Source organism: Bubalus bubalis, chromosome 14, assembly GCF_019923935.1.
Source record: "Bubalus bubalis isolate 160015118507 breed Murrah chromosome 14, NDDB_SH_1, whole genome shotgun sequence".
Lineage (NCBI taxonomy): Eukaryota > Metazoa > Chordata > Mammalia > Artiodactyla > Bovidae > Bubalus > Bubalus bubalis.
The window spans coordinates 23692085-23711781 of record NC_059170.1 but is presented as its reverse complement, the minus strand read 5'-3'; the positions used below and the strand labels follow the sequence as shown (position 1 = coordinate 23711781).

Genomic DNA, 19697 nt, shown 5'->3' with positions numbered 1-19697 from the left:
TAAAATAATAAGAATTTCTTCTCTTTAAATAGCAGATATTTTGTATTATTATTTAAAGTAAATCATTTAACTTTTACCTTGTAAAATGATTAACTTTTTTATTCAGTGAAGATAATCTAATGTGGCATTTAAATGAAATATGCTATTGTTGATTTTATGAAAACAACATAAACTTTGGAGTCAGGCAGACTTGGGTTCAAGCCTTGGCTCAATTGCTGAGGCTGTCATTTAACCTTCCTGAATTTCAATTTACTAATAATGACTACAATTTATTATACACTTGTTTTGTGCCAGGAATTATCCTAAGAGCTTTTCATACATCAATTTATTTAATTTTGACAACAACCTCTATTTACAGAAGAAAAAACTGAGACTCTGACGTGATAAACAGCATGCCTAAGTAACAAAACTATTAAGCGATGGGGCAGAAATTAAATTTGACCAACTCAGAAGCTCATGCTCTTAAATACCACATTCACTGAGGTTAAGCAAACTAAAAAAAATTAAAGTCTAGCCCAGTGCCTGGCACATGGTAAGTTTTCAATATATAATTGAATATATATTATATATTGAATATATAATCCATAATTCATCCTCTTAAGAAGAAAAATACCTAACCTATACAAATATTAAAATATTTTAATGCAAATTCTAGTAACTTGTAACTGTTTTATAATGGATATAGTGCTTTGTTTAATGAAGTTTTCACATATATTTTTATTTATACTCAATCCTCCTTTCCTTCTACTCTCCCTATTTATTCACTCATTATTTTTCTAAGAAATATTCACTCGGTACCTACTATGTATATAATATTTTGTTAGTGAATAAGAAACAATCACAAAATAGTTATAAAGCATGGCCTTTATCCTTCAGGATCCAATCTATTTATGATAAACATATTAAAAAGTTAATTACCAACAGAAACCAATATGTTTATTTTCAGATGATAAATGCTTAGGAATTTTAAAAAAAGAAGACCATTTGAGTAGTAAAACTTCCTAGGAAATACATTGCATGGTATAATGTCTTTTAATTCCTTTCCTCTCCTTAAGTCAAAGTAAATACATCCTATAATTTTAATCAATAACATACCTTAGGAGAAAGAATTTTTTCAATGGTTATCTCTAGATTACATTCAAATACATGGGCCTTTGTGAGTTTCTTCTCCCAGTGAGCTGCAAGCCAGATTTTGGCCAATGGCCCTCGCTTACTCATAAGCACATGTGTGTAGAACATGTTGCCTGTATTCCTTAGTAATATTTAATGAACTAGAGAGAATATGAAAAGATATTTAAATTTGAATATAAAACACTTTTAGTGCTATTTTACAGTAAGCAAAACCATTTCTCATTAATTCTATAACATATTAACTTCTAATAGATTACTCAATTCAAATTACTTTCTTATAAAAAGAAACTGCTTTAAAATACAAAACTATAAACTAATGACAGAACTCTATTAATAAACTGTGTATAGCACCTGGTTTAAATGTATTCTGATCACTGAGCACCTCTTACATTTTACATATACTATATAAAGATTTTGAATTCTAAGAGCTTGGCAGGCTACAGTCCATAGGGTCTCAAAGAGTCGGACAAGCAACTTAGCATACACACATGGTCAAATAAATAGATAAGGAAGACTAGGGGGGAATAAAAAATAGGAAATGGAAATAGGGGGAAAGCAACAGAATTACACAAGGTGGAAAAAACTAAGAAAAGCAAACACACACACACACAGAAGTTGCTCAGTCGTGTCCGACTCTTTGCAACCCCATGGATTATCGCCCACCAGGCTCCTCAGTCCATGGGATTTTCCAGGCATGAATACTGGAGTGGGTTGCCGTTTCCTTCTCCAAAAGCAAACACAGGTAACCACTTTTCTAAAACTTGAGTTTGGGAAGTGTCAGATCATTGATTTATATCCAGGTATTGAATTCCTTTGTTTTCTTTAAGATACTATGGTTTACTCAATGATGTATTAATTTATGAAGTTAAAATAATGGAAATCCAAAGGACCATAAAGTAGAAAAATTAAGAAAACAAGAGACTATAGAAAAAGAATCAGAAGAGAAGAACAAAAAAGAATCGGATTTAAATGTTTTGAAATAAGAATGGTAAAAGAAAACCTTCACTTAAAGGTAAAAAATGTATGCTGCTGCTGCTAAGTCGCTTCAGTCATGTCCGACTCTGTGCGACCCCATAGACGGCAGCCCACCAGGCTCCCCCGTCCCTAGGATTCTCCAGGCAAGAACACTGGAGTGGGTTGCCATTTCCTTCTCCAGTGCATGAAAGTGAAAAGTGAAAGTGAAGTCGCTCAGTCGTGTCCGACCCTCAGCGACCCCATGGACTGCAGCCTTCCAGGCTCCTCCATCCATGGGATTTTCCAGGCAAGAGTACTGGAGTGGGGTGCCATTGCCTTGCACATTTCTACAAACTGTACTATTCTCAATAACATCATAAGGCTCCATTATTAGCAAAGGAATGTCAGGACACCTTGATTGACTTACAAAGAATGAAGTTATTGCTTACATATAAGTAATCTTAACCTACCACTAGAAAAGCACCCTTTTGCTTCTTACTTAAAGTTCCAATAAAGGGGAACACTGAACCAAAATAAATACAAAAACTAAATCAGCCACAGAATTAAAAACTTAGGTGATCAATGCCATTTCCACCGCAAGAAATCACTGGACCCAAAACAAATGTGATTATGCAATCTACCAAACCACATTTCTCAATGGGTGGGCTAAAGATTTTAATGTGTATGGCCTTTGTCTGCCTTGGCTCCACTGTCTTCCTTTTTAATCTGTGTGTTTGGTATCTTGGAGTAAATTCCAGTTTGTCCTTTTCAATTGCTCCCACGTGTATGATTATTAGTAAACTTAAAAAAAAAACAAACCTGTGATTTAGTATTCCTGAGACATTGATTTTCTCGAGCCTCCAATCCCCCATCCCCCACAAAACCCACAGCTCCCCCCGCCCCGGCCCAAATCCCTCACAAAAGTCCCAATGTCCTGAGAGTTAGTTATTTGTAGGTTGAATTGAGTTCATGCAACCTATAGCTAGGGAAAGAAAAGTGTTAGTCACTCAGTCGTGTCCGACTGTTTACGACTCCATGGACTGTAGCTCGCCAGGCTCCTCTGCCCATGGAATGTTCCAGGCAAGAACACTGGCATGGGTTGCCATTTCCTTCTCCAGGGGATCTTCCTGACACAGGGATCGAACCCGGGTCTCCCGCATTGCAGGCGGATTCTTCACTGTCTCAGCGACCAGGGAAGCCCAACGTAAAGCTAAGGATAGTATTAATACGTGGTAGTAGAAGCCAGGGAGTGGGCTTAATTCGTGGGAGGGGGTCCCTGGTGAGGCGTGAGGGCGGTGGGCGAAGGGGAGCTTTAGGGCAGGATGAAGGGGCAGAAAGTGGACGCTTGGGGGTGGTGGGGGAAGAGCCATGGGGGGTACTCCTTCCGGGGAGCGAGGAGGGAGGGGAGAGGAATGGAAGGCGCTGGGGTTGGGTGGGGGGTAGGGGTGTGAGGAGAAGACAACGAGCATCAAGGACACGGACGTCCAGGGCTTCCTCCACACACGATTCCTCAGAGTTGAAGGCCCGAGGCTCAGAGGGAGACATTGAGGCTGAGGGGTGACCGCAAGCGCCCGTTTCCTCTCCTCAGAGGGTCCCTCAGGGCTCGCGCCAGTGAGGAGCCTGGCAAGGCCACTTGTGGGGATGAAGGTGGCCGTGGCCCCCGTGACCCAGCCAGCCTCCAGTCCCCGGATCCCACCCAGCGCCCTACTTCCAGCGCCGGGTCTGAGGCGAGACAAGCCGAAACAGGGCCTGGAGGAGGAGTCGCCGAGTCTGCGAGGTGGGTCCTAGACGCTCAGCTCCCAGATCTGGTAGGCTTCAGGGAAGGCGCGGGAGGGCGATGGGCGGGGCGAGGCAGCGGGTTGGGTTGGGGCGGGGCAAGGGGCGGGGCCACTGAGTGACAGGGCCCCAAACTGGGGCGGGGAGGGGCATCTGGGAACGGGGCGGGGCAGTGGGCAGGAGCAGGTCTGGGGGCGGGGCGGCAGAAGTGGGCGGGGTTAATGCTCGGGCCGCAGGGAGTGGATGAGGCAAAGGACTGGGTAGGGGAGGGAACCCGTGACCGGGGCGGGGATGGAGCGGCGTGCAATTTTCCACCTGGGGCTTGCTCGTGGAGCTCACTGTTCAGGCACCTGGTCCCTACAGAATAATTGTGTTAGGTGGTAATGTCTAACCCCTCTGCCTGGCCTCTGAACGTCACTAGAATGGAGTTTTCCACTTATGAGTGAGGAGCTCCCTGGAGAAGTTATTCAATCTCTTTAACTTCAGTTTCTCTCACCTGTAAATTGGAAATGATAATGAAAGTACCTGTGCCATGGGATATTGTAAGAGATAAGTGAGATGAAGCATGTAAAGAGCCTGCTGCTGCTAAGTCACGTCAGTCGTGTCCGACTCTTCGTGACCCCGTAGACGGCAACCCAACAGGCTCCTCTGTCCCTGGGATTCTCTAGGCAAGAATACTAGAGTGGGCTGCCATTTCCTTCTCCAATGCATGAAAGTGGAAAGTGAAAGTGAAGTCGCTCAGTCATGTCCGACTCTTAGCGACCCCATGGACTGCAGCCTACCAGGCTCCTCCGTCCATGGGATTTTCCAGGCAAGAGCACTGGAGTGGGGTGCCATTGGCTTCTCCTTGTAAAGAGCCTAGCAATCATAAATGCTCAGTAAATATTCAGTTCAGTTCAGTCGCTCAGTCGTGTCCTACTCTTCACGACCCCATGGACTGCAGCAAGCCAGGCCTTCCTGTCCATCACCAACTCCTGGAGTTTACTGAAACTCCTGCCCATTGAGTCGGTGATGCCATCCAACTATCTCATCCTCTGTCCTCCCCTTCTCCTCCCACCTTCAATCTTTCCCAGCATCAGGGTCTTTTCCAACGAGTCAGTTCTTTGCATCAGGTGGCCAAAGTATTGGAGTTTAAGCTTCAGCATCAGTCCTTCCAATGAACATTCAGGACTGAATTCTTTTAGGATGGACTGGTTGGATCTCCTTGCAGTCCGAGGGATTCTCAAGAGTCTACTCCAACACCACAGTTCGAAAGAATCAATTCTTCAGCGCTCAGCTTTCTTTATAGTCTGTTGAGTCCGGCTCTACAAGCAGAGTTTGCGAAAGCGTGATGCGGGCGGGAGAATGAGAAACAAGACACAAGAGTTCAGTGAAAGACGAGGATCAGGGGACCAACACCGCTCCAAGGTGAAGGTGCCGAAACTGAATCCGTGCCAGCTTTATTATACTCTCAGCCATGAAGGAAGGAATGTGCAGGGGGTTAAGCAATAACTCATGTGGCCTTCAGGGCCAAAGAACAAAGTGATCATTAACCTTTCGGTAAACAAGAAACAGTAATCAATAACAAATCAGTAACTAAGACCAATATTCTTATCTATAGATTTCCTCCAGATACGGAAAAACATGTAACTCTGAGAGGCCAGTTGGGAAACAGTCTGGGGTTGGTTTTCTGCCCCCAGGATCATATCTTGTTTTCAAGATTATGAACTGTTCCCTCTGGACTTGTTCCAAGAGTCCTATGCCTTAAAGCATCCAGTTTATCAATAATTATAAATTCCTTCTGTGGCCCTCGCCAGGGTCTGCTTTTCTTCTATTCTTCCTGTCTCCTACATCTCCCCGTTTTTGATTTTCCACATGATGAGAAATGGTGAGAAATGCTAGTTGCTGTTGTTGGCTTAGTTGTCTCTTGATTGTTCTTCTCCAGACTGCAGAAACACAAACACATAATTAATAGCATTCCCATAACCAGAGCAATTCCATATCCAAATGTTTTGATCTGTTTTAAGGGATTAAGAGAAGAAAGATTATCAGCAACTTATCAAGAAAATCTGATCCAGTAATTACATCGAGATGTTTATTAAAAGCTTTTAATATATCTTGTTGTAAGTCTTGAATATCTACAGAAATATTACCTTGGTTCAATAGATGTTGTTTAACTTTATCCCAATTGAATTGTGTCTTATTATATTTGTAAGCTGTTACACAAAAGGAAGTATAGTTCCAATCACATTTTAGTCTCATTTGTTTTTGTAAACTGACCGGTTGATCTCCTAATAAAATAACAAGATTGTTGAAGGTTGGCCACTTGGAGGCCAACTCTCCATCAGTTTTTTGTTGAGTGGTCCAAGGGACGTCGGCATCCTACGCCATTCTTGTATAAAATGAACTGTTTGCATAGACTGGTGAAGAGCCACTCCGGCTATGGCTACCATAGTGGTAATAGCTATCTATAGTGCCTACTGCTGCTGCTGCTGCTAAGTCGCTTCAGTTGTGTCCGACTCTGTGCGACCCCATGGACTGCAGCCAACCAGGCTTCTCTGTCCATGGGATTCTCCAGGCAAGGACACTGGAGTGGGTTGCCATTTCCTTCTCCAATGCATGAAAGTGGAAAGTGAAAGTGAAGTCGCTCACTCATGTCCGACACTTAGCGACCCCATGGACTGCAGCCTTCCAGGCTCCTCCGTCCATGGGATTTTCCAGGCAACAGTACTGGAGTGGGGTGCCATTGCCTTCTCCCCTATAGTGCCTAAGATGGCAGCAATTAGCAATCCCAGAAAACATTTAATATGTTTAAGATTTTACAATATTCCTTCAATAGCATATAATGTAGGGCTTTCTTGCCAAGGTCATTGTAAATCAACTTGAACCCATATGCCAGTTCTGGTTTTAAGAATATAAATACTTTGCCAACTTTCATTAAAAGGAATGGTGTTACTTATACATGTATAAAATGATCAATTAAGACATGTTATTAATCCCAAATTGGGCTTATATTTTGCTGGTCCAGTCATAAAAACAAAAGGAATTCTTACACAAGTTTGAATAGTGTGGGTAGAATTTTTTGTAAAGTTAAAGGTAGCTTTTGGGTTATTTAAAATATATTCAGTATATCCTCCATTCCAAGCGATTAGTTTTTTTCTAAGCCATGGGTATATTCCATATTTCATTATGAACAGGGTAATGATCTAAATGAGGCATGGAGGGGCAAATCCTGCCCCCATGCCATATGAGGGATTGACTACCATAAGTAATAAGGGCCTTATTTTTATATACCCATGGGGAAGACACTTTAGATTCTTTAAGTTTAGGGGTTCCTCAGGGTCCCCAATTGATAATGGAGCCTTCTGTAACATTTAATAAGTGACCTTCTGATCCCTTACATAATTTCCATTGTATCCAATTTTCAATACCATAGGTAATTTCAGCAATACAATCATGAAGGTCAGGTGGATTCATCATGCTGGAAGTTTCCTTCTTTTCTAAAAAAGTAAAAGCAGTTAAGAGAAAGAAGGAAGTCTTACTATGATTTGATTCTTTGACGACTGACAGCCATTTTTGATATCCTGTTTTAAGACATATACTTCCGAAACCAATACAAATAGGAGTGGCATCGGAGCCAACAGTATAATTTACCAACTGACAACCTTCTTCTTCCTTTTTAGTAGGAAGATTTTGATCATATGGTCCGGGGACCCAGGCAGAATCATTTACGAATAAAGGGACTGGCGAATCTTCCAGAGTCACAGGTCTCAGCAGGGGAGGATTAGGTATGTAAGTCCAATAGTGATGACTATCTGCAGCTTGTGTACTTACTGCCATGGTCAGCAAAGTGACCATAGCCAAGAACAGGTTGTCTGGTGTTTCTGGAAGTCTTCTTCTATGTGCCATCTTCTCTGCCTCTAGAGATAGTTTCTCTATCTCTCCCCAAGTTGGCAAAGGTGCTTCTTGGGTTATTTTTGATAGAGATAGTCCAGGATTAAGGATCAGCAGTGACATGGCTCCAAGCCGGGGGGTCAAACAGTGGGTCTATATCAAAGTAGGTCCTTTTCTTTCCAGGGCCAGATTTTTCATTTTGGGATCCACCGATGTTCAACTTCTTCTGTTAAAATAAGAGCATAACCTCATCCTTGTTTAAGTAAAATTCCCTTTTCCAACTCTTATTGTCTTTCCATAAGACTTGTTGAGTTTGTTGTAAGGTTTCTTTTATAGAAAGCAAATCATTAGCAGTTTGATTATTTGTCCAATATATTGTAGCTGCTGGTTCTGTATTGTCCCCTCTAATATCCAAAAAATTTAAAGTAAAAAGAACTATTGCTAATTTATCTTTTGAGGAATTAGGTCCTATTCCATACCTTTCTCTCCCTTTTTGTTTTTGTAAAGTGTTTTTTAATGTTCCATGGACTCGTTCAACTATAGCTTGTCCTTGTGGGTTATATGGAATTGCAGTGATGTGTTTAATAGACCAGTCTTCAAAAAATAATTTTAACGTGTGACTTGTATAAGCTGGTCCATTATCAGATTTTTTTATGTTTAGGGAGTCCCATGTAAGCAAAGCTTGTTTGAAGTGAGAGACCCACTGATTTGCAGTTTGTCCTGTATGATGTGATGCAAATATTCCAAAATAAGTGTCAATAGACCCATGGACTAGTCCAGCATTGCCAAATGTTGGAATACGTGTTACATCAGTTTGCCAAATATCATTGGGAAATAATCCCTGTGGGTTAACACCTTCAGGCAATGTCGGAGTAGAATTAACTTGTTGACAGGAAGGACAATGAGATACAATATCTTTAGCTTGTTGACAAGTCAATTGAAATTTATGTTATAGTCCTTTAACTTTTAAGTGTGTTAGTTCGTGAAATTGTGATGAGAAAGAAATGAAATGAGTTTAGTGTCAGTAGTATTGTTTCCTTCTGCTAAAGCTCCTGGAAGTTGTGAATGTGACCGAATATGAGTAATATAAAAAGGATTGTTTCTATAAAAAATAGCATTTGGTAATTGATTAAACAGTTGAATAATAGGCAGATTAGAGTTAGGTATTGTTACAGTCTCGATTAAAGAAGTAAGCTTGACAGCATATTGTGAATCAGAAACAATGTTAACAGGTTCTTTAATATCCAATAATACAGTGTAAATAGCTTCTAACTCAGCCTGTTGTACAGAAGGATATTTGGATTGCCAAATCTTCAGTAGGACCAAAATAACCTGTTTTGAGGTCCTTATCTGCATCAGTAAAATAGGTGACAGCATTGTGAATAGGCTCTATTTTTCTTACTTTAGGGAGAATCAAAGCATGTATTTTAAGAAAATTGATTAACTTAGAAGAAGGGTAGTGGCAATCAATGTCACCAATAAAATCAGAAAGAGCAATTTGCCATTCAATATTTTGAATATACAAATGTTCAGTTTGTGTTTTAGAAAATGGTACTATTATAGTCTTCAGATCGTAACCCAACAATTGCTGATTACGAGTTCTCATGTTAAATATTAACTGGTTAACCACATCAACATAAGTAGTCAATAAACTTAGTTTGTTTATGATGCAAAAAGACCCATTCAATTATAGCTTCTGTTTGCCAGATTATTCCTGTGGGAGAATATGGAGTGGGCATAATTAAGGCTGTTATAGGCTGATTTAATTCTACCCTAGTCAAATGTTGATTTTGAATTGCCTGATTAATTTGTTGTATTTCTATTTTGGCTTCATGGGTTAGAGACTGAGGACTTTTTAATTCATTATCTCCTTGTAATATATTAAATAGATTTTTAAAGGCATAATTAGGAATCCGTAAGGTTGGACGAAGGCAGTTAATATCACTTAATAATTTTTGAAAATTATTTAAAGGTTTTAATTGATCAATTGAATCTGTGTTTTTTTGTGGAGATAGTGTTTCTATTTAATATATAACCCAAATAATGATAAGGAGCTTCAATTTGAACTTTATCTGCTGTAATAATTAATCCACAAAATTCTAAAATCTTTTGGGTTTCTAAGAATATTTGTTGAAGAATTTTCTTATCAAAGTATGCTAATAAAATATCATCCATATAATGAATAATATAGGCTTGTGGATATTTTTCTCTAATTAAACATTAAGGCTGATTTACAAAGTGTTGACACAAGGTGGCGCTGTTCATCATTCCTTGTGGCAAAATGATGTATCATCATTCCAGTGATATCGCTGACTAGGGCCTTTATTATTAATATTGGGAATAGTAAAAGCAAAATTTTGGAGCATCATTAGGATTTAATGGGATAGTGAAAAAACAATCTTTTAGATCAGTGATAATAATTTTCCATCACTTTGGAATCAGCGGGAGAAGGGAGTCCAGGTTATAATACTCTCATGGGTTCCATAACAGCATTGATTTTTCTAAAATCTGTAAGCATTCTCCATGTACCTGATTTCTTTTTAATCAGAGACTGGTGAATTCCAAGGGCTAGTAGTTTCTACTATATGTCCTAATTTTAATTGTTCTTCTACTAGCGTTTGTAAGGCTTCGATTTTTTCTTTTGATAAAGGCCACAGTTCCACCCATATAGGTTTATCTGAAAGCCATTTTATTTTTAATGCAGTCTTTGGAACAGTGGCCCCTAGGCTAAATTTTGAGGAGTACTAGGGTGAAGTCCCATATTAGTCATAATTTGTTTTGTCTGAGACATTATGGGAGGTATTGTAACATAAGCTCCCCATTGCATAAGTAAATCACGGCCTGTAAGTTAATAGGAATATCAGCGACCAATGGTTGAAGCATAACAGTTTGTTGATCGGGCCCCTGGCAACACACAGGGCATGCACTCTGAGCTATATTGCTCATCGTTCCTATTCCAGTAATAATTGTAAGAACTTGTTGTAACTGCCAGGATTGAGGCCAGTGTTTAGAGGCAATGATAGAAACATCTGCCCCTGTGTCCACGAGTCCAGGGAATTGCCTTCCCATAATTTTTGTTTCTAATTTTGGTCTTTCGTCTGTAACAAAAGTTTGCCAAAATACTTGTTTTCCTGTACTTCCAAATTCCTCTATTCTCTTTTTAGGAGAATTTAATTTTATATAAGGTAATAATAACAATTGAGCAATTTGATCTCCCTTAGATATTTGATAGGGAACATCGGGTTGTAGCATTATAAGTATTTCTCCTTCAAAATCTTCATCTATTATTCCTATCTGAACTTCGACCCCCTTTAAAGTGAGATTGCTTCTTCTTATTATTAAATCAACAGTATTTTTAGGTAGGGGTCCCCAGATGTCAGTTGGTATTTTATATATTCCCATAGAAGGCATTACTACTAAATTTTCTAAGGCTGGTATGTCTAATGCTGCGCTCCCTGATGTTGCAGGGAGTAAATCATGAACTGATTGTTTTCTTGAGGTTGAGCTGGGTAGGCAAAGGGAACTGCATTCCAAGTGCCCACATTGTTTTTCGGGCCCGAGCCAGGCTCCAATTCCTGTTTCCTGACAAGGGAGTCCCGTCTTTATGAAATTTTGACCTACATTGATTTGCCCAGTGATTTCCCTTATGGCATTTTGGGCATAATCCTGGAGTCTTGATATCATTTTTTGTCTTTTTTAAATTTCCTCCTTTACAGTTTTCTTTAATGTGTCCTAATTTTCCACATTGGTGACATCTCATATCCGTCTTTTTATTAGCCTTAGACAATGCTTGAGCCAGGAGTTGCATTTTATATGGTTCTGACCCAATATCCTGGCAAACTTTAAGATATTCTTCTAGGGGGGCACCCTGTGCTTTGAGAGGCTGAATCGCCTTTTTACATTCTGAGTTAGCATTGTCATAAGCAAGAACTTGCATCAGCAAGTTTCTCAAACCAGGCTGTGAGACTGTTTTGTTCAAATTTTGATGTAGCCTGGCGATAAAATCTACAAAAGATTCCCCATTTGATTGTTTAATTTGGGTAAACGAAACCGAGGCTTGTCGGGGTGGATTTATTCTCTCCCAGGCTTTTAAACATATCATTCTCACTTGAGTAAGTAATTGATCATCAAATTATAACTGAGCTTGGATGCCAAAATTTCCTCTGCTACCCATTAACTGACCAAGCGTTATATTAACTGGCCAGTTGGCAGTCGCATTTCTGTGAGCTTGTTGATTTGCCTCATCTTGCCACCGGGTCCTAAACTGTAAAAATTCTGAGGTGGATAGGCAAGTTCTGGCTATCATTTTCCAATCATAAGGAATTAACCGGTCAACTTGTGAAAGTCCCTGAATTAGTCCCATGGTATAAGGAGAATTAGTTCCATATTGGGTACATGCCTGTTTTATCTCCCTTATAGTTTTAAATGGTATGGCTGTTATAATCGTAATGCATTCCTCCTTGTGGGAATTGAGGATATGGTGGGATTTGAGTTACAGCCACAGGGAGAACTAAAGCGTCTTCATCCCTCTGCAATTGTGCCATACGAACCCCTTTTTGTAAAGGCGTCATTTTACTAGGCAAGGTTATCGGTGATTTAAAAGCAAATCCATCATCCCAAAGGGTTTCAGTATTGAAAGGAGGAGGCTCAACCAGAGGTGCAGTCGGACGAGCGAGCAAGATCTGTTCTTGACTTCTGTCATTCTTTTGGCTCTTATTTTTCGTTTTTGTTGATTGCTTCTCTTCCTCATCACCAATGTTATCATATAAATTCATTTCCTCCATTTGTTCTTGTAATTGTTCTGTAGAATCCCCTGAATCCGAACCTTTGGATTGCAGTGGTCCCTAAAGCTGTGCTAATGAGGTTCCCTACTGACCATACAAGACAAAGGAATCTTTTCCCCGCGTGGGAAGGCACAGCGCAGGCAACGCATAACTTCTTGCCATTCCTCATACCTCAAAGTCCCTCCGTCTGGAGCTAGCCAGTAGCAATATTTTTCAGTGGCATAAAACAATTCTTTAAAAGAGGATTGAGATATCTCAACCTCCGAACTTTTTAACAAAGTTTTTAACACTTGCATACAGTCACTATGCTTAGGATTTTGCCCCATTGTTACCCTGATTGACAAATCCGCAGGGGTGTGCTTACCAAGGTTCCTTCCTCGTCTGAGCTGGCCGGATTTCCCTGCGTTCTCCACCGCTAGGAGCGTAGCCTCGAGGCTGGTTTCACTTTTAGTCCAGATCGACAAGCAGGGTTTCCGAAAGCGTGATGCGGCGGCGGAGACAAGACACAGAGTTCAGTGAAAGGCGAGGATCAGGGGACCAACACCGCTCCAAGGTGAAGGTGCCGAAACTGAATCAGTGTCAGCTTTGTTATACTCTCAGCCGTGAAGGAAGGAATGTGCAGGGGGTTAAGTAATAACTCATGTGGCCTTCAGGGCTAAGGACAAAGTGATCATTAACCTTTCGGTAAACAAGAAACAGTAATCAATAACAAATCAGTAACTAAGACCAATATTCTTATCTATAGATTTCCTCCAGATACGGAAAAACATGTAACTCTGAGAGGCCAGTTGGGAAACAGTCTGGGGTTGGTTTTCTGCCCCCAGGATCATATCTTATTTTCAAGATTATGAACTGTTCCCTCTGGACTTGTTCCAAGAGTCCCACGCCTTAAAGCATCCAATTTATCAATAATTATAAATTCTGTGGCCCTCACCTGGGCCTGCTTTTCTTCTATTCTTCCTGTCTCCTACAATAGTCCAACTCTCACATCCATACATGACTACTGGAAAAACCATAGCTTTGACTACACGGACCTTTGTTGGCAAAGTAATATCTCTGCTTTTTAATATGCTGTCTAGATTGGTTATAACTCTTCTTCCAAGGAGCAAGCATCTTTTAATTTCATGGCTGCAGTCACCATCTGCAGTGATTTTGGAGCCCAAAAAATAAAGTCTGCCACTGTTACCCCTGTTTCCCCATCTATTTTCCATAAAGCGATGGGAACAGATGCCATGATCTTAGTTTTCTGAATGTTGAGTTTTAAGCCAACTTTTTTACTCTCCTCTTTCACTTTCATCAAGAGGTTCTTTAGTTCTTCTTTGCTTTCTGCCATAAGGGTAGTCATCTGCATATCTGAGGTTATTGATATTTCTCCCGAAATCTTGATTCCAGCTTGTGCTTTATCCAGTCCAGCATTTCTCATGATGTACTCTGCATATAAGTTAAATAAGCAGGGTGACAATATACAGCCTTGACATACTCCTTTCCTGATTTGGAACCAGTCTGTTGTTCCATGTCCAGTTCTAACTGTTGCTTCTTGACCTGCATACAGATTTCTCAGGAGGCAGATCAGCTGGTCTGGTATTCCTATCTCTAAGAATTTTCCAGTTTGTTGGGATCCACACAGTCAAAGGCTTTGGTATGGTCAATAAAGCAGAAGTAGATGTTTTTCTGGAACTCTCTTGCTTTTTCGATGATCCAACGGAAGTTGGCAATTTGATCTCTGGTTCCTCTGCCTTTTCTAAATCCAGCTTGAACATCTGGAAGTTCACGGTTCACATACTGTTGAAGCCTCACTTGGAGAATTTTGAGCATTACTTTGCTAGCATGTGAAAGTGAAAGTCGCTCAGTCCTGTCCGACTCTTTGCAACCCCATGGACTATATAGTCCATGGAATTCTCCAGGCTAGATAACTGGAGTAGGTAGCCTTTCCCTTCTCTAGGGGATCTTCTCAACCCAGGGATCGAACCCAGGTCTCCCGAGTTGCAGGCAGATTCTCTACCAGCTGAGCCCAAGGCAAGTTAGCATGTGAGGTGAGTGCAATTGTGCAGTAGTTTGAGCATTCTTTGGCATTGCCTTTCTTTGGAATTGGAATGAAAACTGACCCTTTCCATTCCTGTGGCCACTTAACAGTGGCTCCAAAGTTTTCCAAATTTGCTGGCATATTGAGTACAGCACTTTCATAGCACCATCTTTTAGGATTTGAAATAGCTCAACTGGAATTCCATCACCTCCACTAGCTTTGGTCGTAGCTATGCTTCCTAAGGCCTAGTTGACTTTGCATTCCAGGATGTCTGGCTCTAGGTGAGTGATCATACCATCATGATTATCTGGGTCAGGAAGATCTTTTTTGTATAGTTCTTCTGTGTATTCTTACCACCTCTTCTTAATATCTTTTGCTTTTGTTAGGTCCATACCATTTCTGTCCTTTATTGTGCTCATCTTTGCATGAAAATTTCCCTTGGTATCTCTAATTTTCTTGTAGAGATCTCTAGTCTTTTCCATTCTATTGTTTTCCTCTATTTCTTTGCATTGATCACTGAGGAAGACTTTCTTATCTCTCCTTGCTATTCTTTGGAACTCTGCATTCAGATGGGTATGTCTTTCCTTTTCTCCTTTGCCTTTCCCTTCTCTCTTTTCATAGCTATTTGTAAGGCCTCCTCAGACAACCATTTTGCCTTTTTGCATTTCTTTTTCTTGGGGATGGTCTTGATCACTGCCTCCTGTATAATACAATGAACCTCCATCCATAGTTCTTCAGGCACTCTATCAGATATAATCCCTTAAATTTATTTGTCACTTCCACTGTATAATTGTAAGGGATTTGATTTAGGTCATACCTGAATGGTCTAGTGGTTTTCCCTACTTTCTTCAATTTCGGTCTGAATTTGACAATAAGGAGTTCATGATCTGAGCCACAGTCAGCTCCCGGTCTTGTTTTTGCTGACTGTATAGAGCTTCTCCATCTTTGGTTGCAAAGAATATGATCAATCTGATTTCAGTATTGACCATCTGGTGACGTCCATGTGTAGAGTCTTCTCTTGTGTGGCTGGGAGAAGGTGTTTGCTATGACCAGTGCATTAGCCTTTGCCCTGCTTCATTTTGTACTACAAGGCCAAATTTGCCTGTTAATCCAGGTATTTCTTGACTTCCTACTTTTGCATTCCAGTTCCCTGTCATGAAAAGGACATTTTTTGGGGGTGTTAGTTCTAAAAGTTCTTGTAGATCTTCATAGAAGTGTTCAACTTCAGCTTTTTTGGCATTACTGGTCAGGGCATAGACTTGGATTACTGTGATATTGATGGTTTGCCTTGAAAATGAACAGAGATCATTCTGTCGTTTTTGAGATTGCATCCAAGTACTGCATTTCGGACTCTTTTGTTGACTATAAGGGCTACTCCATTTCTTCTAAGGGATTCTTACCCACAATAGTAGATATAATGGTCATCTGAGTTAAATTCACCCATTCTAGTCCATTTTAGTTCACTGATTCCTAAAATATCGATGTTCACTCTGGTCATCTCCTGTTTGACCACTTCCAATTTACCTTGATTCATGGACCTAACATTCCAGGTTCCTATGCAATATTGTTCTTTACAGCATCAGACTTTACTTCCATCACCAGTCACATCCACAACTGGGTCTTGTTTTTGCTTTGGCTCCATCTCTTCATTCTTCCTGAGTTATTTCTCCATTGTTCTCCAGTAGCATACTGGGCACCTACTGACATGAGGAGTTCATCTTTCAGTGACTTATCTTTTTGCCTTTTCATACTGTTCATGGGGTTCTCAAGGCAAGAATACTGAAGTGGTTTGCCATTGCCTTCTCCAGTATACCACGTTTTGTCAGAACTCTCCACTATGACCTGTCCATCTTGGGTGGCCCTGCATAGCTTGGCTCATAGTTTCATTGAGTTAGACAAGGGTGGGGTCCATGTGATCAGATTGGTTAGTTTTCTGTGTTTGTGGTTTTCAGTCTGTCTGTCCTCTGATGGAGAAGGATAAGAGGCTTATGGAAGCTTCCTGATGGGAGAGACTGACTGAGGGGTAATCTGGGTCCTGTTCTGATGGGCGGGGCCATGCTCAGTAAATCTTTAATCCAATTTTCTGTTGAAGGGTGGAGCTGTGTTCCATCCCTGTTATTTGACCTGAGCTCAAACTATCCTAGAGGTAATGAAGATAATCAGTGACCTCCTTCTAAAGGTCCCATGCAAGCACTGCTACACTCAGTCCCCCCAACCCTGCAGCAATCCACTGCTGAGCCACGCCTCTGCTGGAGACTCCTGGACACTCATGGGCAAGTCTGAGTCAGTCTCTTGTGGGGTGACTGCTCCTTTCTCCTGGGTCCTGGTGTGTACAAGGTTTTGTTTGTACCCTCCAAGAGTCTGTTTCCCCAGTCCTGTGTAAGTTCTGGCAGCTCTATGGTGGGATTAATGGTGACCTCCTCCAACAGGGCTTATGCCATACCCAGGTCTACTGCACCCAGAGCCCCTGCCCCTGCAGCAGGCCACTGCTGACCCACACGTCCTCAAGAGACACTCACAGTTCTGTCTCAATCTCTGTGGGGTCTCTGGGTCCTGGTATGCACAAGGTATGTTTGAGCCCTCTAAGCATCTCTGGCAGGTATGGAGTTTGATTCTAAATGTGATTTCACTCCTCCTACCATCTTGCTGGGGCTTCTCCTTTGCCCCTGGATGTGGGGTATCACAAGGTAGTTAATAATTCCCCTCCTATTGTGATGAGGAAGTGGCCCGGAGAGGAGAAGCCATGGGTACAGGGTCACATAGTTGGGAATGGTTTCACTCTCTTTTTCCCACCTCAGGGAACTGCGTCACAGTGACCACTCAGGCAGACCTCTGGGAGATGTCCTTGATGCTAACTTCTTAATATCAACCCATAATCAAGCCCATCTGGAGAAGGCAATGGCACCCCACTCCACTACTCTTGCCTGGAAAATCCCATGGATGGAGGAGCCTGGTAGGCTGCAGTCCATGGGGTCACTAAGAGTCAGACATGACTGAGCAGCTTCACTTTCACTTTTCACTTTCATGCATTGGAGAAGGAAATGGCAACCCACTCCAGTGTTCTTGCCTGGAGAATCCCAGGGACAGGGAAGCCTGGTGGGCTGCCATCTCTGGGGTCGCACAGAGTCGGACACGACTGAAGCGACTTAGCAGCAGCAGCAGCAGCAATCAAGCCCATCACTTTACCTTCAAATAGGACTTTATTCATTTCTCACTGTCTCTACCCTCTCTACCACTTCCCTACTATTCTCTAGTAACAGCTTCCTCAGCAATCTCCCTCATGTCACTTGCCTCCCTTGAGCTCATTGCCCACACTGCAGCCAGAGCAGTCTCCCCTTTTAAAGCTCTTTAAGTCTTCCTGTTGCTCTTAGAATAAAACCAAACACCTTCCTGACAACTACAGGGTCCTGCATAGCATCCCCCTTACTTATTATTCTAGCTTCATGTTCTATGAGTTGATTTATCCTGACCACAGTGAATCTTCAGTTTCAGGGTCCTTGCTTGCCTGGGCCCCTCCAAGGTCCTGGGAGAACATAGCAATATGTTCAGCAGGGTATATGTTTTTATAAACATTGCAGAAATAAGGTATTTAACTATAATCCTTTAAGATCATTGTCTTTCAACTCTCCCTCTGTCATAATATATTGTTCAATGCAGTACTGGAAGGATGCAGCTAAGACAGAGTTGAGTTAGGTGTACATTAGTTTAGATTCAGATGTGTTACGGACTGAATGTTGTGTCCCCTGAAATTCATATGTTGAAATCCTAATCTCCAATGTGATAGTATTGAGAGATGGGGCACTTGGGGAGGTAATTAGGTCATGAGGGCTCCATGTTGATGGGTTAGTAATGTGGGATTAGTTCCCTTATAAAGGAAACTTTTCAACCTTTCTGCCACGTGAGCACACAATGAGAAGACAGCTATCTATGGAATAGGAAACAGGATCTCACCAGACACTAAGTCTGCTGGCAACTCGATCCTGGACTTCCCAGCCTCCAGAACTGAGAGAAACAAATGTTTGTTGTTTAGCCACCCGGTCTGTGGTAGTTTGTTGTAGTGGCCCAAACAGACGAAGACAAGAACCGTTTATGTGGTTCGCAGTCCCTTTCATCTACAGGTGTGCCATTGCTGTCCATCCCAGGGCAGGAATGGCTTCCAGGAATACTGCTATTGTCCACTGTGCTGACTCGCCCTGCACCGTGCCAGGAAGGCGCAGGGCCACAGGTTATGGTGGTGCCCAGCATCAGGGGTGTGTACAAAATGGGTGGGGAAGAGATGTGAAACACACAGTACCAGAGCGAGTCTATAGAAAAGTGTTGATCATCAGATGTATTCAACTAGATGCAGAGGATTTGGTTCCTAGCAAAGCCGGGTTAGGAAATGGCAACCCACTCCAGGAGTCACTTGCCTCCCTTGGGCCCATTTAAGATCATTGTCTTTCAACTTTCCCTCTGTCATAATATACTGTGCCTGGGGAATTCCATGCGCAGAGGAGCTCAGCTGGGGTCCCAAAGAGTCAGACATGACTGAGCACACACACGCATGCAAAGTCCGGGCAGTGTATCTGGCAGTGCAGCTTATACAATTATAAATGTCCTGCATGTTTTTTCCTCCTTTCTAATAGAAATTGAATGAACTAAAAGATATCAAAGTCCTACGGTTGTAGGGATATGGAGAACCGTAAACAGCAAGCATAATATATCTATGAGGGAATCTGAGTGTTTTATGATCTCATAGTGTTGGGTTAGGCCTCACTTAGCATTTCTGTCCTAGCAGTGTCTTACAAATGAAGATCATAACAAAAGTGGTAGAGTAGGCCCTCCATATCCACAGGTTCTGCATCCGTGGATTCAATCAACCTCAGCAAAATATTTGAAAAAAAAAATTCCAGAAATTTCCAAAAGCCAACAGCCATACAGTGACAACTATTTACATAGCATTTACATTGTGTTAGATATTATAAGTAATCTAGAGATTATTTAAAATATGGGGGTGTGTGAATAGGTTATATGCAAATACTATATCCTTTTACCGGAGAAGGCAATGGTACCCCACTCCAGTACTCTTGCCTGGAAAATCCCATGGACAGAGGAGCCTGGTAGGCTGCAGTCCATGGGGTCGCTAAGAGTCGGACACGACTGAGCAACTTCACTTT

The 19697-nt window shown here is 41.5% G+C and overlaps 1 protein-coding gene and 1 long non-coding RNA gene across 8 annotated transcripts in view; both read right to left on the bottom strand.

The window, feature by feature from the left end:
- The window catches only part of RAD21L1 (RAD21 cohesin complex component like 1), a 40839-nt gene extending 36287 nt beyond the window's left edge, over window positions 1-4552 (bottom strand). For 5 of the 7 annotated variants that reach the window (XM_025263725.2, XM_025263729.2, XM_025263728.2 and 2 more), the window contains exons 1-2: window positions 3794-4552; window positions 1096-1271 (exon numbers count right to left, since the gene is read on the bottom strand). In XM_025263725.2, coding sequence (XP_025119510.1) covers window positions 1096-1239 — 144 coding nt within the window. In that variant the 5' untranslated portion in view covers window positions 1240-1271; window positions 3794-4552. Of the gene's footprint in view, window positions 1-1095; window positions 1272-3781 lie in introns of all 7 variants that reach the window. The other 2 variants (XM_025263726.2, XM_044927779.1) reach the window with 2 other exon arrangements.
- Window positions 4553-5226: 674 nt separating this feature from the next.
- On the bottom strand, window positions 5227-13472 carry LOC102389713. The gene is made up of 2 exons (XR_326698.4): window positions 12883-13472; window positions 5227-5786 (listed from the first exon to the last, which is right to left on the bottom strand). It is a non-coding gene; the product is annotated as an uncharacterized LOC102389713 (long non-coding RNA).
- Between the last annotated feature and the right edge of the window lie 6225 nt (window positions 13473-19697).